Consider the following 18,726-nt stretch of genomic DNA (forward strand, 5'->3'; position numbering starts at 1 on the left):
CCTCTCCAACCTGCGCTGCTCATCCTATGGCATGGTGGGAGGTATATAGTTCTGAACAACTGCAATTGGCTGGGCTAGAGGTTCTGAGTGCCTCCCCTGGCCTGAGAAGTAGTTGCAGCTGTAGTAACTGAGACCGTCTAAGCTAGGCCAATGCATACTCATAGAATCTGAGCCAGGGCCTCCAGAAGACCTGGAATCACAATGGGCACAGCTTCTGCCTGAGCTGGTGCTGCTGTAGTGTCCTCAACTGGGACCTGATCCTGAACTAGGGCGATTGGTGGATCAACATGTGCTGCCCTAGCTGCGGTGCGGGCTACACCTCTACCCCTACCACAGCCTCGATCGCGTCCTCGTCCTCTGGTGGCCACAGCTGGTGGTACTGGTGGTCGTCCATCCTGACCGGTCGCTCGTGTCCTCACCATCTGTGCGAGAATAGAATAACAAAAGTTTAGCACTCGGATCAACAGATTCGCACAACAAGAATTTCAAGAATATGAAGTTTTCCTAAAGGTTCTGCAGCCTCCCGAGGATAAATATAGACGTCTCCGTACCGATCCGTGAGACTCTACTAAACCTGCTCATGACTCGTGAGACCTATGTAACCTAGGCTCTGATACCAACTTGTCACGACTCTAAATTCGGACCCGATCGTGATGGCGCCTCTCGTGAAGATAAGGCCAGCTTACACAACTCCCAATTCATTTAACAATTATAATAACACAATTTAAGTCATTAACATGCTAATAATTCTGAAATAAAAGTGAAATAGTGCAATTTGCGGAAACCAACACAACCCGACATCGGGGTGTCACCAGTCATGAGCATCTAACATAAGTCTAAGAGTATGAAGGAGTTTATACAGTATATTACAGAACTAGAACAAGGGAAATAAAATATGAGGGAGAAACATTGGGCTGCGAACGCCGAGCAGCTACCTAGTGGACTCCGAATAGCTTGCTGGGAGCAATCAACCCTCACTGGAGGGACCCGAAGCTCCTGAATATGCACACAAGGTACAAGGAGTAAAGTGAGTACTCCAACTTAGTGAGTAATAAAAGTAAAAGCAGCTGAGAGATAAGAAATCACGTAAAGCACAATGACATGCTATAAAGAGGTCGTATAAAATCAATACAATGCAACAAAATAGTGAAAACTTGTAAAAACACCTCAGTTCAGTAAATACCCCTTTAAAACATCTTTTAACTGTTAAAATAGGTGAATGAAAAGCAGCGGGAAAATATAAACACATAAAATCAGCCCCTCGGGCACAATACCAACAGAAATCAGCCCCTCGGGCAATAACATGGAACAACCTTAGTCCCTTGGGCTATATCACATATCTCACTAGGTACTCGCGCTCACTCGGGGTGTACAGACTCCAGGAGGGGCCCCTTACGGCCCAAGCGCAATATCAAGCCATCTCGTGGCATAATCAATAGGCTCTCGGCTTCATATCAAGCCACCTCGTGGCATAACAACTCAGGCTATCAGCCTTATAATCATAATAAGTACAACACTGCTGCGGTGTGTAGCCCGATCCCATAATAACCTCACAACACAGGCCCTCGGCCCTACTCAGTTAGAAATCTCTAAAAGCCACTCGGGCAGAGGCGGACCCAGGATTTGAGCACGGCGGGGGCACCATTATATGCTAATCACCAGCGATTAAAAAAGAATATATATATATATATATATATAGAGAGAGAGAGAGAGAGAGAGAGAGAGAGAAAGATTTCTTCGCAAAATGGGTGTTATGGGAAGAGAAGGAATAAAATTAATTAAGTTGACTATTGTGTATTAGTACTAACTATAAATGAAATAAAAAAAGCAATTTGTTATTAAATATAAATTATATTGTATCCAAAGAACTAAAATATTAATAAAGTTGACTATTATATATTAGTAATAATTTATAATTGAATTAAAAAAAAGAAAGAGATAAAAGTAAAAGATAAAGCAATTTGCTAGTGAATATAAATTACATTGTACTCACAGAATAAAAATAAAAAGGAGGAGAAAAAAGCTGAAGGGGGGCTTCAAACCTATGTCCCCAACAAAGTTGGGAATTTAAGGGCCCAAAGCAACCACTTCTCCAATCCATCTTTTTGTTTTAGGGGGCACACTTAAAATATTTAAGGGGTCTCATGTATATGTACAGATATATATTATATGTATATACAAGATTTTTGCCGAGGCTAACGGGGTCACGTGACCCCTCAATGCACCACGTAGGTTCGCCTCTGCACTCGGGCACAGTAAAAATATAATGCTCAGCCCAAATTATCATTTAAGATGTCAAAATAGAGTAAATAGGGTTGAGTTATGAAAACAGTAAAATATAGCATGCCTGAGGACAAGTATAAAGTCAAAACAGTGAGGAATAGTAGTAAAAATCCCTTAAGGGTCCAAAACAGTTGGCACAAGGCCCAAATATCGCATTCAACCCAAAATATGATGATAGCAAACAGGTTTCAATCAAATACGCAGTAAAACAATAGTTCGGAACGGACTAAGTCACAATCCCCATCAGTGCACAACCCCACGCTCGTCATCTAGCATGTGCGTCACCTCACAATAGCACAACGATATGAAATCTGGGGTTTCGTACCCTTAAGACAACGTTTACAATAATTACTCACCTCAATCCGGTCCAAACTCTAGCCCGCGATGCCTTTTCCTCTCGAATTGGCATCTGGATGCTCCAAATCTATCCAAAATTAGTACATAACTATCAAAATATGCTAAGGACACAAAGACCACTCGAAAGAAATCAAATTACAACACAAATCCCGAATTTAACCAAACCCGACCCCTGGGCCCATGCCTCGGAATTCGATAAAATTTACATCAATAGACTCCTTATCTCCCCACGAGTTCAGACATATCAAAAGTACTAAAATCCAATCACAAATGGCCCTCAAACCCTTGATCAAAGGTCTCCAATCTCAAGCCCTAGTTTTCTCAATTTTAACCCTTAATTTCCATTAATTTTCAAGTCAAATCAGTGAAATAACACCATAGAAATGAGTTTAGGGTCCAAAATCCTTACCTCAATGAAATCCCTCTTTAAATAGCTCCCTCAAGCTCAAACCCGAATAAAAATAGTGAAGAACAACTCAAAATTCGTGAAGGGGAGTTTATATACTTTCTGGCCCAGCAAAATTGCACTTGCGGCCTAAATCCCGCTCCTGCGGTACCGCTTCTGCGGTCCACCAATCACTTCTGCGGTTTTCACTTAAGTCCTTCACGACCGCATCTGTGCCCAGGAATCGCATCTGCGGCCAAGCTCCAAATGGCCAACCTCCGTTCTGCAGCTCCTCTTCAAATCTGCGGCGTCGCACCTGCGGTCCCCAATCCGCAAGTGCGGAAATATCAGAAGCAACAAATTCTGCAGCTCCTCCAAAACACCAAACTCCCCGTCAACCTTCCAAATCCATCCCGAGACCCTCGGGACCTCAACCAAATATGCCAACATATCCCATAACATCATTCAAACTTGTTCCAACCTTTGGGACGCTCAAAACAACATCAAAACACCAAATCACATCGAATTCAAGCCTAAGATTCCAAAATCTTCCAAATTCTGCTTTTGATCAAAAAGCCTATCAAACCACGTACGAATAACTTGAAATTTTGCACACATATCCCAAATGATATAACGGACCTACTGCAACTCCCGGAATTCCATTCTGACCCCTATATCAAAATCTCACCTATCCACCGGAAAACGCCAAAATTTCAACTTTGCCAATTCATGCCTAAATCTACTCCGGGCCTCCAAAACCCATTCCGATCACGCTTCTACGTACCAAATCATCTCCCGAAGCTATCCGAACCATAAGAATTCACATCCGAACCTATTTCACATAAGTCAATATCCGGTTGACTTTTCCAACTTAAACTCACTCAAAAGAGACTAAGTGTCTCAAACCTCGCCAAAACCTTTCTGAACCCGAGCCAACCAACCCGATAATGCATAATACCGATAAATAAGGCAATAAGAAATAGAAATGGGGGAAACAGAGCGGTAACTCATGAGACAACTGGCCGGGTCGTCATATATCTTTATTACATCTCCTTCTACTGATGATACCTTGACCTTCTATGATCCCCAAATGAAACAAATTCACTTCTATTAAGAATGTTAGTGTGGTTTGAGGCAATTTGAAATGAAAGTCAACACAAGACACTCTGAAAATCACTTAAGTTGGAGAGGTGCATAACATGTAGGCAGGGGCGGATTTAGGGGGCGCAAGGGGGTTTACCCGAACCCCCTTTGCCGAAAAAATACACAGTATATATAAGGTAAAATTTATTTTTTATCTCTATATATTAAGTTTTGAACCCCCTTAACACAATCCAAAAGTGTAGTTTAGTGGTTAAGGAGATTCAAAATCTACATAAGGTTATGAGTTTAATTCCCACTAGATACAATTTTTTTTTTGAACCTCTTCGTAGAGATCCTGCCTCCGCCACTGCATGTAGGTGTTAGCGGCATGTAGCTGTAAAGTGGCTACCTCACCCATTAAGTGTCTTGGTCTTTAGGTTGGGGAAATTCAAAGATGTCGATTTTGGCAAATGGTGAGCAAAATGATTACAACCACGTCTGTGGCATCAAGTGTTTCAAGCAAGCCCTTGGGAACCACTTAGTCTTGCTGGTTGCTACTGTAGCTCTTCAGCCAATTATGGCTTATTTTGCAAAAAAATTAGGAAAGGTTAGGGAATGTGTGCATATGGAGAAGTTTACCATAAATTGATATAATAACATTATTCTTTTATTAATTAAAAAGGTCGTAAAATTTTAGAAAGGTTACGGATTTCTTATCTAATTAAAATAAGTTTTGATTTAGTAAACAAAATTTGACTTGATTTTAAGTTCCTAAATATTAGGAAAGTAATTTAAATTACAATTATAATTTTATCCAATATATAACTGTTTTTTAAAGGTTAAAAAAGATAACGATATTTCGTCAAAGGCATTCGTGCTTTTAAATATATATATATATATATATATATATATATATATATATATATATATATAAATAGATAGATACGTTTATGCTGCACCCTAGTTCTTGTTGAACGTTGGCCATACAACATGGCCTTTAACTAACCTTTGATCTTAATTTGTGGCTATTGGAGATTGAAATATATTCGGCAGATGCTGTTAACGCTAACGCTACAGACATAGTTATTATGTGTTTAACGCTATTGTATGTGAATGTAGGTGGTTGATGCTCTAGTTGGAGATTGCTGTTAGACAGCTTTAGGTATGCTAACCAAGTATTCCCATTTTGACGGAGAAATTCCCAAGCAATCCAACATAAATCAAGTGAAGACTTTTGCAGTTCCACCACATTTTGTTGAATCACAAGTCCCACACGACAAGAATGGAACATATTTTGTTAGATTTATATCTATATATTAAGCTGGTTGGGCTTGGTAATCATCAAAATGCCCTAAGTGGCTTGTAATACAACTTCTTATTAATTTTAATACAAATACCTAGTTTCTCAAAAATAAAAGTGTGTTAACCAAAAAAGCAAAAACAATTGTAATCTACATGTTGGAAAACAAATTATTTGTCAAATACCGCTATAACTTGGAAACGCATGTACTTAGGAAAATATGATTATAAAAAAAAAGTAAATAAATTACGAGGCAAGGCCAAGGGTAACACGACAGATGTAAAAGCACAGGAAGAAGAAACATCAGAAACCAGGAAACTGCTTCGGTGGGGAGCGTGGAGAAACTCCCTTTGTCGTTTCAGATTTGCCCTAGCCGTGCATTACATAACTGATTCCCCATTGTTGGTAAGTTTTTCCTCCCAATATGTTCCCGTGGTTGTTCTTCTAGGGCTTTCCGTTGCAAAATGTTAGACTATTATTATAGCAGTTTAAAAAAATTAGGGCATTAACATAGTACATTTGATTTCACAGATTGATGAAAAGTGAAAAACAAAAGTGAGCGATGCCGTTGTTTATGTCGGACGAGGAATACGAGCGGTGCTCGAACGACGCCGTTTTGGTATCTGAAAAAGCCGATGAATTCATACGCGATTTATACAATCAACTGGAGACTGTGAAAGCGCAGGCTGATGCTGCTTCCGTTACTGCTGAACAGAGTTGTTCCTTCCTCGAACAGAAGTACCTCTCGCTTAATTCGGAGTACTCTGAGCTTCAATCGCAGTACTCTGAGCTTAACTCGTCGTTCGAGAGACGCCTATCTGAACTCTCTCAAGTACAAGCCGAGAAGCAGCAAGTTCACCTCCAATCTGTAAGTCTTTTCTAATTCCTAATTCCTTTTTCTTGTTTCGTGTACTTTTGATATGTTAGTGGTTTCTCCTTAGTTAGTGCACCCTAAATTCTGTATTTTTTCTATGTTTTTTTCTGTTGTATTTGATTGTTTTTCCGGAACATGAAAACAGATTGGAAAGGATGGAGATGTGGACCGGTTATCCACAGAGGCTTCAGAACTGCGGAAAACGAAGAGGCAGTTGATGGAATTGGTGGAGCAGAAAGACTTGGAGATCAGTGAGAAAAATTCCACTATCAAAAGCTATCTTGATAAGATACTTCATTTGACTGAAACTGCTGCGGCTAGGGAAGCGCGGGTCTGTGACTTGGAGACTGAAGTATCACGCTCTCAGGCTTCTTGTTCGCGGCTTTTGCAGGAGAAGGAGCTTGTTGAGAGGCATAATGCATGGCTGAATGATGAGTTAACGGCCAAGGTCAATGATCTCATGAAGCTGCGTAGAGTGCATTCTGAGCTTGAGGCAGATATGTCTGCCAAACTTGCTGATGCCGAGAAAAAACTTAATGAATGTGATAGGTGCTTGAAGAGGAAAGAGGAACAGGTGAGGGAAATGGAGTTAAAGTTCACTTCTCTAGAGCACGATTTATTAACTTCCAAGGATGTAGCAGCTGCGAAAGAGGAGCAAATGTCTGGGGAGATTGCAACCTTAAACAAGCTTGTGGAACTGTACAAGGAGAGTTCTGAGGAGTGGTCTAAAAAGGCAGGAGAACTTGAAGGAGTAATTAAGGCTTTAGAGAGTCATGGAAACCAAATAGAGAATGACTATAAAGAGAGGCTTGAAAAAGAAGTATCTGCAAAGAAAGAACTAGAGGAGGAGGTTGCATGCTTGAAAAATAAGCTTGTGAAAAGCGAAGCAGAATTGAAAATTAGGGGAGAAGATACACTGAAACTTCTTCCTTTGAATTATTTTACGAGGGAATCATTGCCAAACTCAGTTGAAACTAGTGACATGGTTGAGGATGATCACATGGTTGTACCTAGTCTACCTGTTGGTGTTTCAGGAACCGCATTAGCAGCTTCACTTCTTCGGGAGGGTTGGGGTCTGGCTAAGATGTACACAAAATATCAGGAAGCTGTTGATGCTCTACGACATGAACAATTGGGAAGAAAACAAGCTCAAGCTGTATTAGAGCGTGTACTATGTGAAATAGAGGAGAAAGCTGGAGTTATCTTGGACGAGCGAGCAGAACATGAAAGACTGGAAGATGCTTACTCTGTGCTAAGTGAAAAAATGCAGCATTCCCTCTCTCAGCAAGCTGATTTAGAGAGGAATGTTCTGGAATTAAACGCTGATCTGAGAAGTCGTGACCGTGATTATGCAGTTGCTCAGGCAGAGATAGTTGACCTCCAAGAACAGGTGACAGTGCTTTTAAAGGAATGTCGTGATATACAACTCCGTGGTGGATCAGTGGGACCTAAAAATGATTATTCTGTGGTGTCAGATTCTGTATTTATGTTTGGTGCTGAATCTAATGCTGATAATGCTGGAAGGCTGTTGAGCTACAAGGACATAAACAGTCTGGTTGAACAAAATGTCCAGCTAAGAGGCTTAGTTCGCAGCCTTAGTGACCAGATTGAGAACAGAGAGTTAGAGTTGAAGGAAAAGTATGAGAAGGAGCTTCAGAAGCATATTGATGAAGCTTCCTCCAAGGTTAATGCTGTACTGGAAAGAGCTGACGAACAGGGAAGGATGATCGAATCACTCCATACAGCTGTGGCAATGTACAAACGGCTTTATGAAGAGCATAGAGTTCATTCGTCTGATACTCAATCTCAAAATTTGGCGGAGGTTGAAAGACAGGAAGTGATGCTTTTGCCTGATGATTCACATGAAGCTTTAGGGAGAGCACAAGAACGGGCTTTTGAGCGTGTAAAATGTCTCGAAGAAGAGTCATCAAGATTGCGGAGCGAGTTGATCTCTCTTCGATCCGAGCGTGAGAAGTCAGCTTTGGAAGCACAGTTTGCTCGAGATAAACTTGACAGATATGTGAAAGATTTTGAGCTCCAGAGAGAGGAGCATAATGCTGTCCTCATGAGAAATGTTGAGTTCTCACAGTTGATAGTTGACCACCAGAAGAAACTGCGAGAAAGTTATGAGTCATTGAATGCTGCTGAGGAGCTTTCTCGAAAGCTAAAGATGGAGGTTTCTGTTCTAAAGAACGAAAAGGATATGCTGATAAATGCCGAGAAGAGAGCTTCTGATGAAGTATGTAATTTGTCACAGAGGGTGCACAGTTTGCAGGCCCATTTAGATACATTGCAGAGTACAGAAAACGTTCGTGATGAGGCAAGAGCTGCTGAGAGGAAAAGGCAGGAAGAGTATATTAAATGCATTGAGAAAGAATGGGCTGAGGCTAAGAAAGAAGTGCAAGAAGAGCGTGATAAAGTTCGAAACCTTATGCTTGAGCGAGAAAGTGATTTTAAGAATGCATTGAGACGAGCCGAGGAAATGGGGAAAGAATTGGCCAGTACTTCACGTTCTTTGGCTGCTGCCGAATCTAGAGCTGTTATTGCTGAGGCACGATCTGCTGATTTAGAGGAAAAACTGAAAGCTTCACAAGGAAAGATGTCTGAGAGAGCTGATGAAGGTGGTCCTTCCTCTTCTACTGAGCTTTCTGGGGACATGCACTCTGCTGAAGAAGTTAAAACACTCAAAGAGGAGATGCAGGCTAACAAAAATCACATGCTGCAATATAAAAGCATAGCTCAGGCGAATGAAGAAGCATTGAAGCAGTTGGAATTGGCCTATGAGGACCTCAAAGTGGAAGCTGATATAGTGAAAAAATCAATGGAAGAGGAAGCTTTATCGCTTAGGAAACATATTACTGATCTTGAAAATGAATGTACTGTGAAATCAATTGAAGCAGCTTCTGCAATTGCAGGGAAAGAAGAAGCTGTTGCTGCTACTTTAGCTGAAATATCCAGTCTGAAAGAAGATAACTCTGCTAAGATGTCACAGATTTCAAATTTGGAGGCTCAAATAACTGCTTTGAAAGATGATTTGGACAAAGAGCATCAAAGATGGCGTGCCGCTCAAGTTAATTATGAGAGACAGGTAATCCTGCAGTCAGAAACAATTCAAGAACTGACTAGAACATCTCAAGCTTTGGCTGCCTTACAAGAAGAATCATCTGAGCTCCGTAAAATCTCAGATATTCTAAAAACTGAAAATAATGAATTGAAGGCCAAGTGGGGGGCAGAGATGTCGGCGCTAGAAGTATCAAAAACTGAAGCTGAGAAGAAGTACACTGAGGCTAATGAACAGAACAAGGTATTACTTGATCGGCTTGAGGGTTTGCACATTAAACTGGCTGAGAAGGACCGTGAATCTTTAGGTACATCTTCTGGAAGCACAACGGCCGAGAGTGATGATGGGTTGATGAATGTAGTGAATTATCTAAGACGGTCTAAGGATATTGCAGAAACAGAAATTTCTTTGCTGAGACAGGAAAAACTTCGGTTGCAATCGCAACTCGAGAACGCTCAGAGGAGGGCAGATATAGCAGAAGCATCACTTAATTCTGAGCGAGAGAATTCAAGAGCTCAGGTTTTAAATGAAGAGGAGTTTAAAGCACTGCAGCTTCAGGTTAGAGAACTGAACTTACTTCGTGAAAGTAACTTGCAATTGAGAGAGGAGAACAAGCACAACTTTGAAGAATGCCAGAAACTTCGTGAAGCTGCTCAGAAGATGAAGATTGAAGTAGAGGGTCTGCAGAAGCTCCTCAATGAAAGACAAGAAAATGTGGAGGCTTGTAGGAAAGAGATTGAAATGCAGAGGCTGGATAAAGAGCAGCTTGAGAGAAGGGTTAATGAGTTGGTTGAGAGGTATAAGAGTTTTGATCTGGAAGAATATGCTAGTCTGAAAGAAGCTGCTCAACAGATGCAAGTGAATTTGAGAGAAAAGGATGCAGAACTGGAGAAGATTAAGAAGACCATATCTGAGCAGCAGAATCTGGTTTCTAGCTTAGAACAAGACCTCACGAGGAGCAGAACAGAATTGAGTCAGAGGGAATTGAGAATCAACGAGGTTTTGCAAGCTGAGGCTTCTCTGAAATCCGAAGTTGATAAACTCAGAAGGTTAATTGCTCAACTGAAGAAGAGGGCGGAGAACTTATCAAAGGAAAAGGACAACATATCAAAGGAAAAGGATGATTTGGCTAGGGAGAATCAAGCTCTCTCCAAACAATTGGAAGATGCTAAACTGGGGAAAAGAACTGCCGATGCTGCAGATGAACAGGCCTTGAAAGACAAAGAAAAGGAGAAAGACACCAGAATCCAGGGGCTTGAGAAGATGGCCTTTCAACTCAAAGAAGAGTTGAAACAAGGGAAATTAAAGCGTTTGAAGACTCAAAAGACAATAAGTGACTCCTATGAAACTGTGACTCAGCAACGGTCCAAGCTATTAGATGAACTGGACAAGCATAAGCAGGCTTTGAAGACGCTTACCGATGAAGTTGAGAAGATAAGGCAAGCCAAAAACAGTCAATCAGAGGGCACATCAGTGGATCAACTCCTTTCCGGGACTCACTTAGAGGACTTCACTGCTGCATATTTTCAGGCTGTAGATGAGTTTGAAAGGGTTGCACGTGGTGAGCTCGGGGCTACAGGTGCCACCGACATTTCTGCTCCAGATGCTTCTGTTTCTGGCTCTGTTGTACCTGGTCCAGCAGCTACGCCTTCGCCACCAGCTAGCTTGTTGACTTCCACTCCTGTGGTGGGAAAAGTTGTTTTATCAAAGATGACCTCTGAAACTCGTAAAACAGGAAGGAGGTTGGTTCGACCTCGCATTACAAAGCCAGAAGAACCTTCAGCTGATGTAGAGATGCAAGATACTGATGTATCCAGCAACAGTGGGAAGCACATAACAACACCTCAAAATGCAGAAAATCTAGAGAATGCAACATTAGCAACTCAACCACCAATTCGCAAGCGCCCTTCTGCAGCGTCTACCTCAGAGTTACAAGAAGAGTCTTCTGCCACGGGTGAACCCTGCTTAGATGTGGCTCAACCTGTGCTTAAGAAGTCCAAAGGTCTAGAGGCACCTCAAGAAGGTGGTGAAGAAAAATCTGTTGGTAATGTAGAAATTTCAGAATCTCTGCCTACTACAGAGGAACAGGATGCTGGAGATGAAACCCAAGGTTTCAAAGAGGAAGCCAGTGATACTGAGAAGGATGAGACTATGCTTTCTGGCGAGCAGGTTGAAGATCCGGCAGTTATTGCAACAAATCAGGCTGAGTCACAGATTGATAGAACAGATGGTGCAGATGATACTTTGGGAAGGCCTAGTGAAGTGTCAACTCCAGATAATGAATCAAAGTTTCAGGTGGAACAAGAGAGAGAGCAGCTAGCAGCGGACGAAAGGGAAGAGGGAGAGCTAATTGCTGATCCTGAAGATGTTGGAAATCTCGAGGGAGTTAGCAATTTATTAATGGGAAGCACAGAAAATTTAGAACCTCAGGGTGAAAGCTTAGTTGGTACTGATGAAGACGCCTTGCTTACTCCAACAGACACCGGGGAGATTGAATCTTCCCAGCTCCCAGATGATGATAAGAATGATGAAGTCGATGCAACAGAAGAGCTATCTGAAAGCTCTGATAAGTTGAATGATGGCGGTGACCAGGTTGCTACTGAAACTGATCAGGCTGTGGATGCTGTTGTTACTGGTGAGAAACCATCAAGCAGTTCAGTTGACAGTAGCATTTCAAAAGAAGGGGGGCCGGGTGACACTGCTGCAGCTGAAACAGAAGAAGGGAAACAGGTTTCACCTGTCAATAGGAGCTCAAGAACCATAAACTTGAATGAGAGGGCTAGAGAAAGGGCTTCCCTTAGGCAGGCTGGTATGCTTTCCTCTACGATGCCAAGAGGCCGTGGCCGAGCTCCTCGGGGTCGTGGTGGGCGCAATGTGCGTGGTGGTCGCGGTCAAACCCCTGGTTCACAGGGTTAATCATTTTGCATTATCTTTTATGACAATTATGTGGGAGCTCTGGTTCCTCTATGCAGCCTTTCATTCTTCTGTAAGTTAAACTCCCTCCATTTCAATTTATGTGAACCTATTTCCTTTTTAGCCCGGGCCAAAAAGAATGACCCCTTTCCTTATTTGGAAACAAATTACCTTTATGCATTGATTTATAGCCATACAAAATATATGTGCCTCATTTTACACCGCACGTTCAAAAGTCTTCTCATTTTTCTTAAACTCCGTGCTCAGTCAAATGGGTTAGCATAAATTGAAATGGAGGGAGTAATACTTCTAATAAACATTTCATAGATCAATTTCATTCCATCTCACTTGTTGAAAAATCAATTTCCTGCAACACAGTTTTGTGCTTTTATAAGAAGGAATTTTAAGAGTATGCTTTAAATTGTAATGGATTTTTATTGCAATTGTATGAGTTCTATGAGAAAGAGGACAGACCAAGTTTATTTTGCGCTAAGTGTTTATTACTGAATAAATGAAAAGATCCCCCCTTTTCTCCTTTTCTTGAGAGAATACCTCTCATCCACAAATTATCTGAGTGAGACATAGAAGAATAAGATTAGATTTCATTTGGTAATACAGGAAGAACAAATTGGCTTATATTCTACCTACCCCATATCCTTCTGCCAAGATATGAACCTCTCTGTGTGTGTGTGTAGTTTGACCATCATTCGAGAGTCGAGACCAAGTCTTATCCAAAGTTGTAGTTTCCTTTCTGGATAGGTTACCAAAGTTAGAGTTGTACAATTTATCGCTTAATTGAAAAGAGGAAATGACTAGAGAGGAGTTGATCTGATACTATTCCCAATTTATTGAATTAAGATGGTGAGCAATGAAGACTAGTCGGTTATGAAATTATGACGGGAATTCCTCCTTCCTAGATGTGGCAATTCTAGTCCGTAAAAAGATGGATGGAAATTGTATTCTTTTGACGAGATGTCAGGTTTTTCTTTCTCTTCGTTTTTCTCTCCGCTGAGATGGGTGGGGTTTCTATTTCCTTCATCAACCTTGAAGCATGTTTATGTTGTAATATTTTGATTTTAATATTGATGATTATTCTCGTGTTGCTACTCCTGTTAGTACAGATGTGTACCTGCTTAGCTGTTATAAAGATTTCTGAATATTTGTGCTATCTTAACTGTTTCCAAACTCTTTTGCAATGCTTAGGTTGCTTCCTGGTATCACTTAATTCATCTTGGAGACTCTTCACTCTAGCCCTTAATCTTTTGTCACTACATTCATCTTCGGATTTAATGGTAAAGCCAGCTGAGTCCCCTTCTCTACTTATAACTGTTGAAACATTGCTGCCTTTATTTTTAACTAAAGTGGAGTTGTTCTTGCTTCTTTTGCAGTGCATCGGGTAAAAAATGAGCCGGAAGACCATTGTCCAATGAAATCGATTGTGAAGATTTCAGTAGCTTTCTGCCCAACCATTTACGTCATGACTAGTTTCTTTGGGCTGCTTCTGTTTTTTTCCTCTTCTGATTGGGACTTTAACTTGAGATTGACGTTCTTACTTTTTTGATGGATAATCAACCTTGATGATGTTCTTGCTGTTTTGTTGATCTGCTGTTTGGGGAAGATCTTGTCTTATGTTTACTGGACTGTCTGGATGTCTTAAGCAAGTTTGGTGGCCATCAACAGCGGCCTCTGCTGTGATCAGGATGCTTCTTGCCCCTCTCTGTAATTAGTCTTTAACTTCCTCTTGGCTAAAGTTGATGGCTTTATTGCTCTTTGTTCAAGTCTTTATATTCTGTGCTATTTTCTGCTATACGAAGCAAATGCGACATTTTTGTTGCGTTTTGGATGGAAGACTTGGAATTTTTTCCGGAACACTATTTTGAAAAGGTGGTTTTCCAGTTTTTTGAAAACATGAAAAAGTTTTCTCTAATGACTTTTTGTGAAAAAAGACTATACTGAACCTTTTTCTCGCTCGGACTCACTGGGAGAACAATGTCTTCACAAACTAAAACTATGGATGGGAACTGTCTTTCAACCATTTAGCTTAGGTTTGGCAGCCTTAGGGACAGCTTCTCATCCCTGATGAATACGATTTCTGTTAAAGCTCAAGTAAAGCCAAATTGATGATTTTAGATTGAGGTAATTCCTTTTAACCAGAAAAAATAATAAAAACAAATAAAACGAGAAATAAAGTGTAATAGGAATCAGTAGCTTTATGTAAAAAATTTCGAAAAGCAAGGGCATACACTCCTTAGTTGGAATTGAGGTTGTATATAGCTGACCTAAGTCAGATTGGGTTGAGGATTGATATTAGTTTGAGGCTTATAACCTGTTTTGTTTTACATGTTTATACCGAAAAAAGAAAAGACGCATATTACCATCAAAAGAAATACTTAACTAAAAATAACATTTTTGGCACGTCGTATAAGTACCACGATACTATAATATGTGCATAGGACGGTTTTATGGTTTACGTAGAAAATTACCAAGTGGAGTGCAGGCAAATAGAAAAAGAGGTATATGTTGGCGATTCGGTACAAAAAAAAGGAACTTAATTGGTTTAACTACTTGCTAATGTTTCACTTGCTAGGACTGCAAGTCATTCACGAATCCCATATATAAAGTTGCAAGAGATTTCTCTACTTCAGCTTTGCAAATTGGAATTTCTTGATAATTCTCATGTGTTCCGAAGATTTGTTGACTTTGGGCAAAAAGAAAACAAAGGAACAAAGAATTAGTTATTCCGGCATATTCTTTCTACATAGAAATCATTTCAGGGGTAATTTGGTTGCAAAAAAGAACAAATAGTACCGGGATTAATTAATAATAAGATTATTCAATGGATATGCTTTACAGTAGATATTTGGTTCATTAGACCAAAACTAAATAAGAGATAAAGTAATCTCATATTTGGTTTTGTATAAAGTTTAAACAGATATGTCTTCACTGGCTTTCATATTACGTTTCAGTAAACAAGTTCTTAGAATATACTTTTTAAATTTTACTTTGTACAACGTTTATATACTGACTTGCATTACATAATGTTTCAATTAACTAGTGGTAACTGAAAATGCTGAACGATGATTGTAGGCTAAGGAATGCAAAATAAAGATCGCCTAGTCCAAACCTCAATCACAAGAACAACAAAAGACAACAGTAAAATAGAAGAGATTCGTTTATCACCACATAAATTTTATTCACTAGATGGTGTCAAACTCCTGATGTGAGCATGTGATGAACAAAATTTAGCACAAAGACAATAAAAAGAATATACTACATGATAGCAGCCAAGTGAACTATGTTAGCGGAAACGTAAAAGAACGAACACAGGATTTAATGTGGTTCAAATCAAAATAATCCTATGTTCACCAGAGAACAGTTGTCTTTTTATTATTAACAAAGGAAGGAGAGGGTTCCCAATTACACTTAAGAGAATTTCTCTCTTAACTCTCTACTCACTACAATGTATTGTATTATTTTTGGGATAGTTTCTACAAATGAAGGAGTGCATCTATTTATAGAGGTAAAGACCTCCTCTTGATGCCTTTGGTGACATCAAACTACCTTCTCTTGACGTCATGGGTGACATCAAAGGAGGAAGCTTCCTCCTAGCATCCACACCAACTCTTTCCACCAATTCTTCCAATTGGCATGCCATTGTTGACTAAACATAAACCAACACTTTCAATCTCCACCTTGGTTTGCGTTTCGAGCGTGCGTGTGAACAACTTTGGCCAAAACTTCTAAGCTTACTGGGCAACCTCGTTGTAAGAAACAAGAAGAATCAAACCATTGTTGAACATACCACCTCCACCTAACAACTGTTCTCTTTGGAGTTGCATCAGTTGATGCACAACCCTGCCAAGTCCTTGCAGTGTGCAAACTTAGCGAGCGAGACTATCTTGTTCAACATGTCTGCAGCATTATCGTCTGTGATAACCTTCACGACCTTGATCGTTCCCTCTTCAACAACATCTCGAATAAAATAAAATCTGACATCAATGTGTGTAGTGCACTCATGACATCTCTGATTTTTCATTAGATGAATAGCACTCTGACTATCACATCTAAGAGTTGATTCCAGCTTAACCAAACTCAATTCCGCTACTAAACCTTTCAACCAGATAGCTTCCTTCACCGCCTCCGCTGCTGCCATGTATTCTACTTCTGTTGTAGACAAAGCGACAATCGATTGCAGAGTCGACTTCCAACTAACGGCACTGCCAACGAGGGTAAAGATGTATCCAGTTGTGGACCTTCTTCTGTCAAGATCTCCTGCATAGTCAGAATCTACATAATAGAGAATTGAAATACCTCCACCACTTTTTCGAAAGGTCAGACCAACACCAGAAGCTCCTTTGAGATATCTCAATATCCACTTGATAGCTTCCCAATGCCTCTTTCCTGGGCTGGACATGTATTTACTTACCACACTTACAGATTGAGCAATATCTGGATATGTGCATACCATATCATACACAATGCTACCGACTGCACTGGCATAAGGAATCTTTGACATATGCCCCACCTCATCCTTGGACTGAGGCATTTGTAACTCTAAAAGTTTAAAATGAGGAGCTAATGGTGTACTTACAGGCTTGCACGTATGCATATTGAATCTCTCGAGAACCCTTTCAATATACCTCTTCTGAGAAAGATGTACAACACCGTCTTCTCTTGAAATCTCCATACCAAGGATTTTCTTTGCAGCTCCTAAATCCTTCATGTCAAATTCCTTACTCAACAGTTTCTTCAAAGCATTTATCTCTGTAATGTTGTTAGCAGCAATAAGCATATCATCAACATACAACAGTAAATAAATCATTGAGTTACCAGACATCTTCTTGTGATACACACAGCTATCAAATGCACTCCTTGAGAATTCATGTGTAGTCATGAATGCATCAAACCTCTTGTACCACTGTCTAGGGGATTGCTTCAAACCATACAAAGACTTCTTTAGTTGGCATACGTGATCTTCTTTTCCCTCAGCTAGGAAACCTTCAGGTTGATCCATATAGATTGTCTCTTCTAGATCACCGTGTAAGAAAGCAGTTTTGACATCAAGCTGTTGAAGCTCCAAGTCAAATTGTGCAACCAATGCTAGTAGCACGCGAATTGAGCTATGCTTCACGACCGGAGAGAAAATCTCATTGTAGTCAATTCCCTCCTTCTGACTGAAACCTTTTGCAACCAATCTCGCCTTGAACCTAGCATCTTCCACTTCAGGAATTCCCTCTTTCTTTCGGTAGACCCACTTGCATCCAACTGTCCTCTTCCCCTTTTGTCTTTTCACTAAGACCCATGTCTGATTCTTGTGAAGAGACTCCATCTCTTCAGTCATGGCTAACCGCCATTGTGCGGCATCCTTGCAAGAAGTTGCTTCAATATACGAGGAGGGCTCCAGATCTTTAATCTCTTCTTGTGCAGCTACGAACGCATATGCAATCAAGTTTGCTTGATTTATAAGGCGTTCCGGTTCTCGTGTCTGCCTCTTCTCCCTCCCCTTCGCAATTGTGTATGGTTCATTGACAGCAAGTTCTTCAACGCCTACATCTTCTGACTCATCTTTAACCTGAGTCTCTTGATCCTTTTCCTTGGCAAGCTCCACCGGAAGCTCCACCTGCTCGTTGTTCTTGTTTCCTGAAAACTCCACGGAAACTTTACGGGGATCAAGTATAGAGGATTCATCGAAGGTGACATCTCTACTAACTATAAATTTGAGTAAAGACAAACACCAAAGTTTGTACCCTTTTACTCCATCCACATACCCTACGAATATGGCCTTCTTAGCCCTTGGTTCAAGCTTTCCTTCATTAACGTGATAATAAGCTGGACACCCAAATACTCGTAAGTATGAATAGTTAGAGGGTTCACCTGACCATACCTCATTCGGAGTCTTAAAGTCAATTGCCGATGCTGGAGATCGATTGACAATATGAGCAGCAGTGTGAACTGCTTCAGCCCAAAATACTTTGGACATTTTGGCTTGTAGGAGCATACAACGAGCCTTTTCAAGAAGAGTTCTGTTCATTCTCTCGGCAACTCCATTCTGCTGTGGGGTATGCCTGACAGTCCTATGTCTTGAGATCCCATGAACCTTGCAGAATTCATTAAACTCTTCATTGCAAAACTCCAAGCCATTGTCTGTGCGAAGATACTTGATTTTCCGCTCCATTTGATTTTCAACCAAAATCTTCCACTCTTTAAATGCTTCAAAAGCATCACTTTTTGCCTTCAAAAAATGCACCCAAACCTTTCGTGAGAAATCATCAATAAAAGTGAGAAGATACCTCTTTTTGCCCTTCGATGGAAGTTTAGAGGGACCCCATAAATCTGAATGGATGTAGTTTAGCACTCCTCTTGTCTTGTGTTTGCCAGTGCTGAAGCTGTCCTTCTTCTGCTTCCCTAGAACGCAGTGCTCACAGAAGTCAAGTGTGTTGATATTCTCACCTTCCAAAAGGTTACAATTG

General features: G+C 40.6%; 1 protein-coding gene across 1 annotated transcript; it reads left to right on the forward strand.

Annotated features, from left to right (window-relative positions):
- Positions 1-5,616: 5,616 nt before the first annotated feature.
- Positions 5,617-14,041, forward strand: LOC104243124 (nuclear-pore anchor). The gene is made up of 5 exons (XM_009798275.2): positions 5,617-5,813; positions 5,940-6,276; positions 6,428-12,329; positions 13,460-13,548; positions 13,645-14,041. Exons 2-3 carry the CDS (start codon positions 5,971-5,973, stop codon positions 12,257-12,259), a joined length of 6,138 nt encoding a protein of 2,045 aa, XP_009796577.1. The 5' UTR covers positions 5,617-5,813; positions 5,940-5,970; the 3' UTR covers positions 12,260-12,329; positions 13,460-13,548; positions 13,645-14,041.
- The last annotated feature ends 4,685 nt before the right edge of the window (positions 14,042-18,726 follow it).

This window comes from Nicotiana sylvestris, chromosome 6, assembly GCF_000393655.2.
Source record: "Nicotiana sylvestris chromosome 6, ASM39365v2, whole genome shotgun sequence".
Lineage (NCBI taxonomy): Eukaryota > Viridiplantae > Streptophyta > Magnoliopsida > Solanales > Solanaceae > Nicotiana > Nicotiana sylvestris.